We start from the raw sequence: 17457 nt of genomic DNA on the forward strand, positions 1-17457 counted from the left end.
TCGCATGGCGTCTTGAGGTGCTCTACTGGAGAGTACTTTCAGCTAGACGTCACCTGGAGCGCTCTACAAAGACATCTGTCTGTGAGCGACGGGCAGGATGTGAGGTGGGTTGGGAGAATTTGGGAAGAGACAGAAATAAACTGCATATCGCGCCAAAGTTTGTGGGTGAGAAAAATGTCTTCGAACCTCAAACCAGAACTATGAATCAGACAGTCGAGTGGATACCCCAGGCACGGCAGCATTCACGGTGTATCGTTGTATCGATATACTGACCTTTGCGTATGCCTGCATAGCTGCTGGAGAGGCCGTTCCTCTTCTTCCGGTGTCTGTACAACCAGATGCTGAAGACCATGAGGATGATCCAGCAGGCAGCTCCTATCCCTGCTATGAAGGCCGGCTGCTTGACCACATCAGAGATCTGCTGGGACAGGGGGTTCTCCTGGCTCACAGTCTCGGTCATTCGCCCAGATGCATCTGAGGATGGGGAAGCGATCGGAGGAGCGCAGGATTAGAAAGGATAACGGTGCCCTCGGTGGTGCAAACACACATGAAATGAAAGCAGCTCGGAAACGTGACAACAGTCGAGAAAAGAGGAAAAAAGAAATTTATTTGGCAAAGCCTGAAATAGGTAAAAAATAAATGGAACAATAAATGGAGTCAGCATGGTACATAAATAGGAACATTCCTCTCTCTCCAGACACACAAAAAGATTCTTCATCTCAGCAGGCGCTCATGAGGCTAGCTTGTGAAAATGGGAGTCGTTTTCTCTCCATTATTCAAAAGGCTTTCATCGCAAATCCCCGTCAACAACGGCAGGTGAGCAGACGAAAGCAGCCAAAGACATTCAAACACACGCCTGTGTGCCACACGAGGCCGATGGAGCCGGGATAGCAACAAAAAAAAACACAGAGAGGCATCATTTACAGCGAGCGTCGCCGGTTTCATAATCATATAAATAAATCCAGTGAGATCATCCCTCAAATACAGATGCCACAGTAATTAGCGGAGTGAGACACATCTGTGAGAAGCTGAGGTGTGAATGCCTTGAAGCCGTTCTCTAATGTGAAATGCACCGTAAAGGCAGCGTCTGTACAGAGGCACACAACAACCGGCTCTCGGTCTGTTTTTCTCATCTGTCTATTCTCTCTGTGCTTCTCCCTCATGTGTGATACATGAAAGACCTTTTTTTTTTTTTTTGGTTGCCCCACCCCCGCTGCCATTCTGAAATGTTCTTCATGTTTGTGCTACTTTGTCTTCATCTCTTTCTCTCATGAAGTCTTTCATTCTGCAGCCACTCATCTCTACCAAGAAAAACAACTTCCCCAGTGAAACCAGCTCCCTGCCTCTGCCCCTCCATATCCCTCCGTCTGCCTTTGTCTCAGTCGCTCAGTCCACGTCTCTGTTCGACTGGCTGTCTTCTCAATTTGTGGCTCTGCCCGGCCGAGTGAACGGAGCATGCCAATGTGACTAAGCAGCCCACGAGGGACGGTACAGGTATCTGGGCTGTGATGACGCATGCAAGCTCGGAGTGTGACAAATGCATTTGGGTGAAGCGCTGGTCCCCAAGGCGCATTGTTCCACTCCAGTGTTGGAACATGGCAACAATCACCACAGGAACTCTTCAAGGGGGAGAAATTGTATCAGTCACAGCCAGTGCTTCTTCATGCCCATCCCAGCCCACTCAATCACACATTTAAAACCAGATGGACTTCTCTCTCTTTCTGTCTCTCTCCGCCTCGTCCTGCTATTCACGTGTTTTCCATCCCATCTCCCGTGCAGGCCAGGCGTCGGAGCTTTGGGGGAATAAAAACTGAGAAAACGTCTCAAAATATCTGTCCGTCTAGACTGAGAGGACACAAAACAAGAAGTAAATTACAGCAACTGGCCGCGACGCAGTCTGTTTCTTAGCATTAATGGCACGCCATGTCAGAGCCCAGAGTGCAGGATTCATTATTGCCTTTGTTGTTTGAAGCGGAGCAGAGGCAGGGAACACTGCATCCTTGACTGGAGAGCGGAGCAGGGTGGGGCGGCCGTCTCGACAGGAATTTAATGTGTTGATCACTCTGACAGCTACTGGAGCTGAAAAGTTCCCTGTCATTCAAACTCATCACACTCTTCCGTGGCGAATGTGATGATGTTTGTATAACAGTAATCACACTGATTACAGTTTTTAGGCATCACTGTCAGTAATGAAAGGAAAAGCAGGCAGAGGCTTGAACATGTCCGTCGCTACAAAGAAAGGAATTACATAACAGTCTGTTTACTGGCAGGAAGTCATATTACTGAAAAAGCTCTTAATTTGAGATGACTGGATTAATGCCATAATTATTTGTCAGATGACTGGGCTCCATTCTGTGTGTGAGCGTTGCCAGAGGACAAACACATTGAAACACAGCGAACGCGTCCACTGGAGCAAAAAACAAAATAATTATCTGACCTCCTGTGAGACAGAAATAAAAAGGTTGTTTCTACCCACCAAGCTGGAAGAAGGTGATGTCGCTCTTGACTCCCGGACCCGCCCCGGTGCTGGCTGCTACCTCCACGCTGTAGCGGATCCCCGGGGCCAGACTGGGAATCAGCACGGATAAGGTTGAGCCGTCGACTGTGCGGTTGATGTGGTATCTGCTCTCGTTCCCCAAGCACCAAATCTGCCATAACAGAGACAAAGACAAAGTGGAGATTGAGGCAATGTTATGAGGGATTCGTGACAACATTCAGCTTGGTAGCTGCCACCAATCTGTGTCCTTATAATTGGCCGGTGCTGCCATTGCAGCGTTTCGGCGCGCTGTGGGTATTGTGTTACATCTCTGAGGTAGGAAAACATTTTACAGCGTGGGCTGAAGTTTTACAGGCCGTGCTCAACACAAGGTCAGTATTCGCTGAGGTAGCCATAACATGTCTCTGTGCTGCCTTAAGCCCATGAAAAACAAATGGGGATCAGTAATCACCCCCATAACCCAATTTCAGCAGAAGTTAAGTGCTGTCACTCCCAGGAAGGAGAGCGGTCACAAAGAGAAGTATACATTCACCTCAGCGTGAGGCCTGGAGACCTCCACATCCTGAACCCCCCTGACATTCTGCTTTCTTTACCCCCCACCTCCTCCCACCACCGGTTAACCAGGTTAACGTACACACTTCCTGCTACACACGTCTGCTCGTGCGTACATTTGTATTTGTGCGATGGAACTACAGAGCCCTGAAATTTTTCTGTGTATCTTAAAAAAATTGCGGTGAGTGGAAGTGCCGCTAGGGACCGAGCTGGGTAATGAGCAGGGAACGCTCTCGAGCCGCGCTTAAAAACCATGAAATTACTCTAAAGCCTATCACCAGAAAACATTTACCTGGAAAATTAACAGTGGCTTAAGTTTTTACTGGCTCTGCCTCAACTCCCCCCCTTCCACCACCAGCCCATATTCCCTGTGACACAAAAAGCTTTCCAATTAAAAAAAAAAAAAAGAAAAGAAAAAAGGACTTCTACAGCATAATGTATGAGAGGACAGCGCTGTCCAAAGTGGGGCCATTACAAAAAAAGAGCATACATTATCAGGAAAGGTGGAAGAAAAGGGGACTGAGAGAGAGCTGCTATAGGCTGAAGGACACATTAGCACAGTCACAGACCAAAGAACTAACAGGGATTATAATGGAGGCCTGTTGCTTCACGCTTATGTCCGCTGGTCATTCTCATAGCTTGTTGTCCTCCACGCTACTACACTGCTACCTGCCTCTGTATTTAACGTGGTGGTTTGTAATGTTAAAATCATTTTATTTCCAATACAAACAAATAGGTTACGTATACTATCTGACATGGAAAATGTCAGCTAGGAGGTCTATAATCACAATTTAAGGCCAAACTGCTCTGCCTTACTAAGCTGAACTGCAGAAACTACACTACCTCTGAAACTGGCTTCAGCGTATTTGACCATCTGGCCACATGCATTAAAGGTGGAACAGCACTTGTGTTATTATTTAATACGTACACTTCTAGTCATTTTTAATGTCTTAAAATCCAGACAACTTATTTGACCTATGGCCCTAAAAATAAAGCTATCTGAATCTGAAATGACTCACCTGAACAAAGATATTCAGGTAGTGCAACTGCATATCTCCCTCTTGTCTTCCATCTGAGGAAATCTAATTCCATTTTTTATTTCATATCTGTATTTAATTATTTTCATGTTTCCACGGTTAAAAAGCTGCAATAGAGAAGAGAGATTCAAACAATCCTCAAGTGATATTTTGTTGAATTTTAACCTAGTACAAGGATTTGATATATTTTGTGTTATTGTAAAATGTATGCAACCTTTTTTTTTTCTACATGATTTGCTCTCATACAGTATAATCTAATCCCTGAGGAGGAACATGTCCTGTGGTCTGCCTTTGTTTTCTGCCTTGGTTGGATTTTTTTAGTTACTGCAAATTTAACGTTGCTTTTACTCTGAGAAAGAGCAAGATTGAACTTAGAAATTATGTCACAAGATAAAACAGCCATTTAAAAGTAAGATTTCAGTCACTTTTGACCAAAGTTATGGTGCAGTTTGGTTTTGTCGGGCAGCACAGTAAAAAAAAATGACACCTATCAATAAATAGCACAGAAATTGCTTCCCCAGATGTGTCAGTCTCCCTTGTCCACCAGATGGCACTGTTTCACAACAGTTCACACCAGCTCCCTGTGCTCTCCACACATGTGCTCTCCTGTCTGTGAGTCTGTCATCACGCAGAGGAAGAGCTCTGGGGAGTGTACAAAGGTGTGCCTCAACTAGGAATACATTACCTTTCCATGTCTGTGCATCGTCTGTGTTATCTTCGCTGTCTGCGTCCCTGTTTTTCTCTCCTTTGTGTGTCTCTACAATAAGAGCCCCACTTGCTCCGACCTGATGTAACTGCTGGCTCTGGTTTTTGTTACCTTGTATTCCTGGACCACCCCGTTCTGCTCCTCTTCTGGAGGGGGTTGCCAGGAGACCAGGATGGCTGTCCCATTGTCCCCGCTCTCTGTCACTGTAACCTCACGAGGCGGGGCGCTGGGGGCTGAGGGGAAGCAGACAAAAGATTAAGGGGGAAAAAAAAAAAAAAAAACACCTTCACACATATGAAGCAGATTTTCTGTGTCATAACTGCGTTCAGTCTCTCCCCGTCTCCCATCATCCCGTTTAGCTGTCAGATTCTTTCCTTCATCTCTGCGCAAGACTGAAGCCGAGATGAGAACAAAGGACTAATCATCAAAATGACGCTGCTTTTTATCTGAAGACGGAGTTTGTACAACACGAGTGCTCTTGTGGGTAAATAAAAGCAAATAACTGTTTACTCAAACCAGACGGCGAGTTAAGACGGTGGCGTTTGAAAGCCAACCTGTGGTCCAACGGTGATTAAACTGAAATAATTATGAACACGACATAAAAGGCATAATCGCCGCGTGTCTGAATGCTATCAAAAGAGGAATTTTTCCCGCTTATGGGGGAACAAACATCGCGTTTAGAGCTGTGAAAAACAAATATCAACAAAATTGGGAACAAAGGAGAATCCAGCACAACAAGATCAAAACACTCCCACACATGAATCACTCACAGAAACTCTTAAATACTCTTGTGCGCTCACATCTCTCTTAACTGTTTGCTGCAGATTGAAATTTGTAGCTGGGTTTCAACCAAACCTCATGAGACTGCCACAACCACACCCTATGAGAAATTAGTATAACACTTGCACTGGAGCGGTGTATATGGGTTTCCATAGGGCCCTTTAAAGAGCTGAGCATGTACCCTAGCATGCTTCAATGCGCCACATTTGAACATAACATAATCCTGCCCTCGCTGCCTGCTGTGAACAGCTGTTGTACGCTCTCACACATGCAAGCTGTGCACATAAAAACTGTGTAAACATGAAAACATGCGTGCACACATGCAAGCTCTGAAGCAAGCCTCGCACACACAGTCACACACGCAGTCACACACGCAGTCACATCCCCCCCACCTTCCTCCAGCGTTTTGCCAATTTTGACGTCGCTGTCCGTCCCCTGGAATTCATTGAAGAAGGGGCGGACTTTGAATTCATATGTGACTCCTTTCCGGAGCTGTGGCACGACAGCGCTGTCCTCCCCCGGGGTGCGCACCTCGAACACAGCCCACTCGCTCCTCTGCAGCCCCTCCGGTGAGGGCCTGTACATCACCTTGTAGCCCTGGATGTACTGCGACTGCTGCTCCACCTAGTGAATGGCAAGGGAACACAGACCGGTGTCAGCTTGACTTGATTAGCTGCTTCACAGTTCCTCGGTGGAAAACGATACAGCGATGTAATGGATTGTAGCATCTCTAGACAGCGACGGATGCGTGCAACTGATACACCAGGCGCTGTATGGAATGAGGTGCTAACTCATCGCATCACCCCTCTGTTTATCCATCCACATCTACATCTCTTTTTGACTGACTGTCTATGCGCCATTTGGAGCGGCAGCGATTTGTGCAAACCACAGTATGAGGTCATTGGCCAGAGGTTCCTCTAAGTCTGGAGCTGGTTAAATAGGGCCCCGGCTCCCAGAACAGCCTGTCTCATCCTGTCCTGCTCTCCAGTGTACTGACTGGCTGCCGGAGTCGGCGAAGAAGGAGGAAAAGTGGACGTTTTGGTAAAAGTTAATCGGCATCTGATGTAGCTAAACGAAGAGAAGAGATGTAATTGGAAGAGATTTGTCTGTTGGTTCAATTTAGGGATAATTAATGTTGCTTTGTTGGAGAAGAGAATAACCGCTAACCAGTAGGCTAATATCCCTGAGAGTCCCTGTGGAAGGCAAGCAGCTCTGGCTTGTAAAGATTTTAGTGATTTCTTTATCCCTCCCCTGTAAAATATGCTGCTGGCTCAGGTGGTCTTCATTAGCCTGAAAGCTGTGCAGCCATTTACCACAAGACAAAAGGAAAATGTTAAAAGTCCACACTGGGAATAGATTTAACCCCACAAAACACGGAAACTGTGGTGTTTTACTGTAATGTCAGTCTCCTTCATGTCGTGTGTTTTTTCTGGAACATTCCACAGAGACAGGGTAACTGGGCAGTAATGTTTTAAATCAGTCTTGACATGTCAGTATCCTTTTCAGTCCCGTTCATCACTCACTGTGACACTTCATAATACCTGGGAATGCAGGGGTGGCCTTCTGTCAAAACTGGGACTTACCCTTCAGTTAGCCATCCCAGTCTAATATCTACCATGTATAGTTTTACTATACATGGTAGATATTAGACTCTTACTATATAAAAAGAGATTATATTAGGTGACATTAGCCACATCAGTTGAACGTCAGTACTTCATATTCAGCTTGTAACAGCAAGGAAACATCATCGCAAGCCCAGCTCCTTCCTCTCCCACCTATCCGTTTCAACATCTGCAAGCCATTTCCACTTAAGAGCATGAGTTGGCCGCCTCTTCCTTCTCACTTGTATTATTTTAACAGCCGTCAAGTGTTTTCAATCTGCGAGGGCACAGACTGGCACGCCACACACTGCTATACGGTGCTACGCGGCTAGTAGAAGGCCGGGCGCTGCAGTCTAGCTTTTGGAGCGGTTAAGAGAGATCTGCTGTGGGCAAAGCTGCAGATTTTTGGTCTCTGGCCAGTCGACCAGTTCAGGCTCATGCCAGATGGACACTAAGAACACTTGGACTGTGTTCCGGGCTGCTCTCCGCGGCGTCCTTCCTCTGTAGGGTGCTAGGACGTTAGCACATTAGCTCGGCTGAGTGGCCTGACAAATTGACCGCGGGCGTATCACTAAACTAACCTTGGAGCGTTGGTGACCAGCCGTACCAGTGATCCATGTGGCGATATGTAGCTTTAGGAAACAGAGGCGACAACAGTGCATTAACAGTGAAAATGATACTCACCGTCCACTGCACCCTGACGGATGAGGAGGAGAGAATGGTGGGGTTGTGAAGGTGGATGACCACTTCTTCAAGCTCCCTCTGGATCTGACGATGGTCCACACCCTGACTGGTGGGAGGGATATCTGTATGCAGACACGCAGGCATAAAGAATTAATGATCTTGTCTTTAACTACTGGGACATCTGGAACACTGTGTGCAGCTTTTCAATCCAAGGGTGCAGCTCTCACCTTGTGTTTTCACAGCATCAGTGATAGGACTGGGATCACTCAGCCCGTAGGCATTGGCTGCCCGTACTAAGAAGAGGTAGACTGCGCTGGGCTTCAAGCCCTTCAGTACAAATGACTCAGTTTTCACATGCTCTGCCAAGGTCTGCCAGCTGCTCCCTGATGCATGACTGTGGACACACAAAAGAGAGGATTACCATTAAAAAGGTTTTATTAAGGCCGTCAAATAATTTAGTGCGTCGATCGCCAAGCTGATTAGTTTTACCTGAAGGCCTCTATGATATAGGAGGTGGGTGTGGCTCCAGCATTAAGATTGGGTTTCCAAGTGAGGGTGACGGAGGTGCGGGTAACGTCAGTGACCTCAGGTTTGGACGGGGCACTGGGGATCAGGTTTGGGTCGGTAGGTCTGTTTGGCTGGACTGGGATTCCAAACTCTGAAGGCAGAACAGACAGTTGGAAAAAAATGGAAGGAACAAAGTTTATTGCTATTTCCAAGGAAAGGATATTCAATATTACCTCTAGCATTTGGCCTTTTTCGGATAATCGTTTTCTTTCTTTGTGAAAGAGAACGATTATCCGAAAATTTCAAGAAATTAAAAATGGACCCCACACCTCAGTATTAGGCTTACCGTGAACCTCTAGGTAGGCTTTCCATGAGGCCTCTCCGCTGGGTGTGGAGGCGATGCAGGTGTAGGTGCCGGTGTCACCAAGCTGGGGGAGGGAAAGTGGGAGGATATTTGGTTAAATGTGAAATCATGTGCCACAGTTTCCTGAACCGGTGGTGTGTCTTTCCCTCTCTCTTCTTCTTCTTGCCACCTCTCCCCCCACCGCCACCATCACCGCTCTGCTTATTGACATTCTGGTGCAGTCTGAAGCAGGCAGCTGTCATTGCCTGATAATCTCAATATCATCTCTTTCATAGCAGAAACTGGGGGGAAAGCAGCTGGAAAGGCCAAGTGGCAGGGCACCGCTAGCCAAATGGAAAAGATTTCCACAGGATCACAGACTAATTGGAGACCTTTTTCTTTCTCTCTCTCTGCCATCCCAGAGCACAAAACACTGAAGTGACGGCTCTGTGTAACAGATGTGGTAACAATCTGCACTGAATTTGATATGGTGTAGTCATTTGTTGTTTTGTTATGTTTTAGCTCAGAAGCTACAACTCCAGAAAAGTCTGTTGAAGTTAGTTATAGCTGAAAATCTGCATTGGATCTGGATCTGCATCAACATATATATATCAACATGGAGGCAGGTAACTGTGTGGTGCATGTGCCAGAGTTTCTTAATTGCAAAGTGCAGTAGTTCATGAGAAAAAAAGAGCTGGAGAGAAGCCCTATCGCTCTCTCACAATTCTTGGCTCATCACCTGGATTTTTGGATCCAGACCTAAAACAAATCAGTTCTTTTCTTGGCGCCACTGAATTTAATTGAATTGACTGACAAGTTCCTTAGATACTCTGCTAGCTAAAAGGCTGATGAACAAAACACAAAATGCAGCCGTGCTGGCAAAACGTATATGGCATGTTTTCACATTACTGCTTTTCTAAAGATGTCAACCGCAGTGAAGGACAAATAATTCTGCTCTGGTTTGTTGGTGATGCATCGTGCGCTGAGGGCTACAGTGCTGGTGTGTAAGCAAAATAAAGATAGAAAAACAGAAAGAGATAAATTATAGTATGATTATAACCCTCAAGGTGTGTATTTATTTGTCTGGGTGGTAAAGGAATGTATTGAAAACTCAATAATAACACCCGCACGATCACATTCATATATTACCTCATGCATCAGAAACATCTTCATTAAAATGGTGTCAGGGAGAAGTGACGAGTTCATTAATGTAAAGCGCCTGCGGAGTTTGCTCTGGCTACAGTGGGAGCGGGGCTCAGATGCATCGCCTCCCGCCTGCCTCACGCCGGCGGCCCAATCACACCGCAATCTTGTCCCCCGCAAGACACGCCGGCATCCATCAGGACGCCGCAAACTGACGCGAACTCTGACCCCGTGACGCCTCCATCTGGAAGACACGTCAGCACCCCCTGCTCGTCTCTCCCGGAGAGTGCGTTCGGCATCGCGCAGCTTGTCGTCACACACACACACGCACGCACGTACGCTCACACATGAAATAACTCACAGAACCCACTGCGCTCAGTGACTGACAGGAGCTGCAGACTGTTCGACTTCACAGACTCCATTTCAAACCCGCGACAACTAACTGACAGCCCACTGAGAGCTGGTTGCTGGCAGGGAACACATGCTTTATTTACCAAGCAGCGGGGGGTTTGCCCGGCACATTACGGATGTGATGTGGACGACTTTGAAGCTTATTGGAATGGATTTGGACATTAAAAGGCAGCCCAATAAAATATCTTGATAAAAAGCATCATTATGTTTCTACATAAACGTGTATGGAAATGCCAGGCAGGTTTTTACATTCATAGTCATATTACAGACTGCTGTGTCCTGTGGTGTGTTGTTCACTTTGCTTGATGTTAAAAAAGACATCTGAGGATGTTTGTACATGTGTGCAGGTGTCTCACCTTTGCATAGCGTATCTGCAGTGCACCCGTGTCCAGCTGTTTCACCCTGGAGTCATGTGTGGACACCAGGACACCGTCCTTCCTCCACAGGATGGTGGGGCTGGGGTTCCCCGATGCCATGCAGTTGAGGGCCACCGTGCCGTCCACAGCCACCGTCTGATTGGTCGGGCCCTGTCGGATAACTGGTGGCGGGCGATCCGAAATGACTGCGGAAGGGAAGCAGTGGAATGAGCAATTACTGTATGTGGCGGGGAAAGTGTGAAGGTGTTCATGTGCTGTAGCAGGCACAAAAGGAATCCAGTCAATTACATCGAGCTTGTGTGAGAAAACACACAAAAGGCAGAGAGCGGCAAGCATCTGACAAACAGGGGGCAGCGATGGGAGCATGCGAGAACTGCAACGAATGTGGGAGAGGAATTAAATCCAATTTTGAGAACTGGAAACAATTTTCTAATCATTCAGCAGCAGGAGACGGAGTTAGCCAAATAAAAGCAGCGCAATTAAAATGAAACGGCCTCTTCAGTCTTCTCGCTGCAGCTCCACCAGACGCCTGGCACTGCACATACGGACGCTCGCCGCCAACAGTCCCAGAGCCCATCCCCCCAGCCGTAAAAAAAAACAAAAAAACACGAAACAAGGGAGAAAAATGCTTACAAAAAAAGACATCTAGCCAGAACAGACAATGTTATTAGCATGAGGGCGTTTAAACTCCTCCCTGCCTCCCAAGCCAGCAAACCCCAGGTGTTAAAGCAGAACACAGGGACAACAAAGACAAAGAGAAAGCGTGCATTCAATGGAAAGAGACATGGAAAAGAGACTTTAATTAAATGCATCCCATGATTTTTTTCTTTTTTTTTCATTTCTATTTGGTCTGTACTGTGTGTGATACATCATGTTCCTGCTACAGTTCGTCTGCCCCCCTCTGATTATTATTATCACCCACAGTACTATTGATGACTGTGCTGCTGTCAGCACCACTGATTTAGTACGAAGTTACATTCAGTGAGGAGCAATCAAATTAATACCTCACACAGTGTAAAGGCAACACAATGATGTATGTATGTGTCCATAGATCCTCAGAACCATGCTGCGGTCTAATCTCTGGTTCGCTTTGTATTTGCTTTTGTGCCGGGGATGGTGCAATTACTAAAACATTGTCAGCATGACCTGTAATTACCAGATCTGCCTGCGGAGAAGTGGTGGCCTCAGAGCGGCCTGCTCACTTATAATAACTGTTATTATTATCCAGAGAGCATGACAGAATGAGAGAGAGAAGAAGAGCAAGAGAGATACGGAGCATACCGTCGCAGGCCTGAAATGAAGAAGGACATTTGCTAAATGAAGGGATGAATCTAGGTGTGTCGTAGACAAAATAATAGCTGCCCAGATCTCTGTGGGAATGGTGGAAACGAAGCCAAGGTTAGTCCACCAGGCTGACAACGATTGGCTACCAGGGTAATTAGAGGACCCAGTCCAGACCTCAACACACAGCCACAGCCTTCCAACGGTAGACAGCAGCAAGCCAGCCGTGGAATACCAAAGGAGACATTAGCCAGTGTGAAGCCAGCGAGGCCAAATACTGAGCCACGGTCTGGGTGCACAGGCACCAGAGAGTCTCTACCTCTGACAGGAACACACTGAACAGGCCAGACCAAACCTCACAAACCTCAATTTGGATATTAATATGCTCTACAGTGCTACCACAGCATTTCAGATGAACTGCATTATCCTCGTGAGCCAAAGATTATCTGAAACACCAACATTTATCCACTCATTTTCTTTATTTCTTCCTTTAATTCCCTCTGTATGCGTGTAGTGTGTTTTAAAAAGGAAGGCTGCTCACCATCAGTGACCTCGAGCAGAGCTTTGGTGATGACGCTGCCAGCGATGTTGAGAGCTTGGCAGCTGTAGTATCCCATGTCTGAACGCTCGGCATCAGTGATCGTCAGGTCTCCGGTCTGCGATACAGAAAATCGGCTGGAGGGTTGCGGAGGTTGGTAGGAGAAGAGGAGGTTCTGAAAACACATTGCACACAGAAAGGATTTTATTATCAGCTATTTGGCTTGAATACGTTAATTGGCATCTGCCTTAAGGTATCAGCTAACAACTACAAAATAGTTCTTTCCAAAGCTTTGACTGAGTACACAAGCATGTTCTCTGCCGCCCTGAAATGAAAAACCTTTTATCCTCGTTCATTTTGTTTACCTGACTGCCTTCCCGCTGCCAGAATATGGCTGGCTGCGGGTTTCCAGTGGCCTCGCACTGGAAGGTGACGGTTCTGCCGACGCCAACCACCTGGTTCCTTGGTCTCACCACAAATGCCGGGGGCACTGGAGGACAGCCATGAGGGTGGTTAGCCATTGAATAGACAAACACGCCATAATATATCATTATAATCCTCACGATGTTACAGTTCCATGTGGTCTGGGATATTTGAATGAAAGAAATCTGACTGCAGCTACGGCTCGAGTATTCAAATCTCCTCTAACGATTTTATGCTCTCTTTCCAAACTTTGCATGGTGTGTGTTGTGTGTGCGTGTGCGTGCGCAGCAGATTAAACAGAGAGCTGATCAAATTCAAAATGCAGGCATTATAGATGTAATGAATAGAAAAAACAAGGGTTGCTCACATGCCCCCCTCATTTGCATGGGCAAGGGCACGGACCATTAAAATTTACATGGAAATGGAGAATAAATTTGAGCCATCTGTCCACGCTGACACCCTCCAATAGCGCAGGCCTCAACCAGGATGCAGTATCCATGCATCTTAATGACAAATTCCATCTCTTACTAAGTGTGGTGTCGCGGGCCAATGTCATCCGTGCAGCTCCACGGTGACACTGGGCCTTGCTGGTCTAATAGGCCGTCTATGTGAGGGGACACACCCTGAATTTAGAGGTCCAGGAGACGGCCCAGTGTACAGCTGGATGTGCCCTCAGATATCATAAATCTGCTAACATTCTAATCATTTTCATACAGGGGCTGTGATATAAAAGCAATCTGAAAACTGTCATTGGAAATACAGACATAATCTGTCCATGAATAAGATGGAGTGTTTGGTAATGCATAAAAAGGAGCAAATAATAGAATGAAATGATGCGGCTTTACCTTGGAGGGCCCAAAGCTGAGCATATTTTTACCCATTAATGTCCTTTTGTCACTGTTGCCCATGACAACAGAAACATGAGTGCTGATTGGTGGGTGGAGAAGTGATGGGAGGTGGATGGAGGGGGGTTGTGACAGCTTCCTGTCTCTGTCAGGGCGGTGAATAGGTGACGGGTGACATTTCAACTTACCAGACACGACTAAAAAGGAAACAAAAACACAACAACAAAAAGCCCAACGATGAATAAATAAATCATAAACAGCATGACACAAGGATGACAGATAAGGAAAACAACAGAGCGTGATGTCTGTGTGTACAAGCAATCACGTTGTTATTATGCTTTGATTAAAATACATATTTCACCCCCAGAGACCATATGATACACACGGCAAAGAAGAATTACCATGAGTGATCAGGAATGCATTGAGATCCACACACACACACAAGAAAACACTGACGGACATCTGATTCAACATTTCTACTTAGTCTTGGGACATGCTCAAGGACAGGAAAAAATGCCAGATTAAAGGAAACAGAATAACAGAATCAATGCACACAGACGATAACATGAAACACACGGGACAGATGTTCTCTGCTTTGCAACATTATGCTTTTCGAACGTCCTTGTAACCTTAATGAGGTTTAGAGCACCCGGAGGATCGGCTGGATCCCGGTCCTTCAGATGCAAGCCCGATTCATAAAACCACAAGGTGAATGTTAACTGTCAGTCTTTGGCCGTAAATCTCCCCCGGCCAATCGCTCACCTTATCTAATCTGTCTGCTTCAACGGCTCCCACGGAAACATAAACGCTGTCAGTCAGAGTAATGACCGGCCCCTCCCTCCTCCCCCTGCTGGCCTTTAAAATGCAGATAAGACTCACATCAAACACTCCCAAAAGATGACGCTCGCCGCTGTCCGCCGCGCGAGAGGATCCAGATACACACAATCGTGAGAACATACACAGTCACGAGCACACAACCCCCCCGAACACCTACACACATCCATTCATGTGTGTCTGAGCCTTTAATTAGGTAACCCTACCTCTCCCATGCTGCTGTGATCACAGTTGTGGACCTGGAGGGAGAGGTGAGCCTTAAATCTGACCGGGGCGACTTTGTTGTGGGCTTTCCGCTAGCTTACAGCGCGGAGGGGAGTCTCTATCAATAAGCTGATCAGAGCGGTGGAGGGAAACGCACCGAGCACTGTGGCCTCCAGCCCAATAGGAGGCAGGCTGCCTACCAAAGACCACAGCGGAGATATTAATAGGGATTTGAGCAGTGCTGCTGTTCAGCAGGCCTGACATCAACACAGGGGCACGACTGCATGCAGAGGATTTAGCATGATTAATAGGAGCTCCCATTGGGAGGTCTGCAGCACGCATTAAATGTCCTGTCCCTCTGTGAGATTCTTTATACCACACGTCAAAACAGATAGCTATGACCATGAAACTTCCCAAGTTAATCACCTACAATTATTTTTTTGCATTACAAGTTTCCTGAAATGTTATGTTTGAATACGCAAATTAGGCTTTGTCTCTTTGATAATGCACAGATTAGATGTTTTTTTTTGAGAACAGAAATCTGACATTGGATAAATCAAGGTTTCGCAAAAAAAACAAAACAAAACACTATGATAATGTTTTTAGGAATAAAATCTTACATAAATCAGGCTATGATTGAAATAAATATGCACAAACAATTCTGGAAACAACCTCCATAATATACATGCAGATAAAGTTTGGTACATGTAAGTGCTACTGCGGTGGCGTTCCCAGGCTAGGAGTTTCAGTAAACTGACCTTTAAAGGTGCAATATGGCTGATACATTTAAAAATAGTAATTTAAGTTGACAACATACAAAGATTTACTAAAATTAATACAAGCAAACCCGCAGCAAAAGCTCCTTTGCTCGCTGTGTAGGCAGCAACAGAGTTAGCAGGTATTCTGGTGATGTGCTGCCCCCTAGGGGTTATGAGTATGAATGCACAAAGTGGACAATTCTTACATCATGCACCTTTAAGGAAACATATTTTGAAATGTAAACAGGGTAAAAAAAATATATACAAATATCATCAAATAACACCTTGTTGTGTGTTTTGGACATTGTCTCCCCTTAAATGTGGTTCTGAGAGTGCCTCAAGCACAATGAGGGTCTATTTGATGGCTGGGGATGAATCAAATGTGGAGATGCAGAGACAGAGAGACACAAAGCATCAGTTGTACGTGTGGCGCCTGACCAGGTTTTGGTATTTATCATCACTGTAACAGCACGCAGGCTGCTGACAAGAAAGTTCCTCTCGTTCTCTCTCTCTCTCTCTCTCTCTCTTGGCACCAGTTCCATGTCTCCTTCCAGACCCTTTACATGGGTTATTAGCAGCGCTGCTCTGGGGACTACCATTCTATTCGAGGACCATTCTATACATAAATCACTGCTAACGGCAAACTTAACCAGCTGAGAAATAGAAATAACATGTTGATTTTCTGGACTCTGTCCAATATAGTGCTGAAACAATGTATTTACATTCCTATGGAGGAAGTCCACTGGTGGGGTTTAATTAACAAACTACAGTATAAACATTATCTAACCACACCAGACCCCCATCAAAAATGCCCCTTGTGTAATTCTTTAATCTTTAAAAACACACACTCGTACTAAGCAGACTGGCCAGCGGAACAGCCCATCTCACTACTGCATTCTCATGTGGCTTAGATTAATGATTTTACGATGAAACTATAAATGCGGCTTGTGACTCGGCCAATTATGCCTTTCTTCCATCAATCACGCAAATATTTTACTTGACGTGTTTATAAGTCCAGAGGAGGTGTAGTGCACTGACAAACACGTGTGGAAGACAATAATTCACTGATTAAGTTGGTAACGAGAGCGGAGCGCATTGAAAGAAAAACAGCCAGAGGCGGCACGTCCACAATGGCGACATTGTTCACCGACAAGTCTGACCAGGGAAGGTGTGAAAGTCCCCCTCCGTCCACACAGGGCCGGATTCTTCTCTCAAACCGTCCTGCTCTTTAAAGGGATCTGCTTTGTAGGGTCTTGCTGTATTTTTTTTCTGAATATAATTTGCAGTGATAAGCAAATTGCGTAATGACACCGCAGGGGAAAGGCTTCTATATTTAACCGAAAAAAATCCAATCTTAACTCAGTTGGTTTTATAGTCCATTTACACATCACAGCAGATTTAGCAGAAAAAAACTTGAGTTCAAAGAATATTTACATTAATTCCACTTCAGCCTTCAAGATCGGATTACCCATTTTGCGGTGAAGCTCTCTCTGCCAGTAGCTCACTGCCACTGAAATTATATTATTCGGCTGCTCGGTTGTGCAGCAGGCTCGGCAATCGTGCCCTACTTTGACTCATGATGAAAGGTGACAGAATTGCCCACTAAACCCACAGACTAAACTCATGCCCCCCCACATCACTGTTGTCCTCGCTACAACAGCGGCATCTCACTACCTATACATCGCTTCTGCTCCTCTGGCCTGTTCAGACCTACAATTACCCGGCTTTTCTTTCCTTTCCTATGCCCGCATCTGTAATTAGAAGCATGTCATTTCCGGGCGTGGGACTGTGGCCTGCTTGTCTCTAATTAGCTGGACTACTCAGTGCCCACAGCCTCCCTGGCCTCCTCATGTCCTGGTCTGGATGAAGCTTAGGGGATCTGAAGAAAAGATGGAAATGTTTCTAGGAACTCTGCAAGCTTGGAGGTTCAGGAATC

The 17457-nt window shown here is 46.0% G+C and overlaps 1 protein-coding gene across 7 annotated transcripts in view; it reads right to left on the reverse strand.

The window, feature by feature from the left end:
* robo1 (roundabout, axon guidance receptor, homolog 1 (Drosophila)) overlaps positions 1-17457 on the reverse strand; it is a 235024-nt gene that overhangs the window by 19065 nt on the left and 198502 nt on the right. For 6 of the 7 annotated variants that reach the window (XM_037075190.1, XM_037075211.1, XM_037075173.1 and 3 more), the window contains 12 exons: positions 13914-13922; positions 12823-12947; positions 12461-12632; positions 10618-10823; positions 8711-8792; positions 8347-8515; positions 8085-8251; positions 7858-7979; positions 5965-6196; positions 4904-5025; positions 2477-2648; positions 274-474 (listed from right to left, as the gene is read on the reverse strand). In XM_037075190.1, the coding sequence (XP_036931085.1) occupies positions 274-474; positions 2477-2648; positions 4904-5025; positions 5965-6196; positions 7858-7979; positions 8085-8251; positions 8347-8515; positions 8711-8792; positions 10618-10823; positions 12461-12632; positions 12823-12947; positions 13914-13922 (1779 nt within the window). The remainder of the gene's footprint in view (positions 1-273; positions 475-2476; positions 2649-4903; positions 5026-5964; positions 6197-7857; positions 7980-8084; positions 8252-8346; positions 8516-8710; positions 8793-10617; positions 10824-12460; positions 12633-12822; positions 12948-13913; positions 13923-17457) is intronic. The other variant, XM_037075183.1, reaches the window with a different exon arrangement.

Source organism: Acanthopagrus latus, chromosome 2, assembly GCF_904848185.1.
Source record: "Acanthopagrus latus isolate v.2019 chromosome 2, fAcaLat1.1, whole genome shotgun sequence".
NCBI lineage: Eukaryota > Metazoa > Chordata > Actinopteri > Spariformes > Sparidae > Acanthopagrus > Acanthopagrus latus.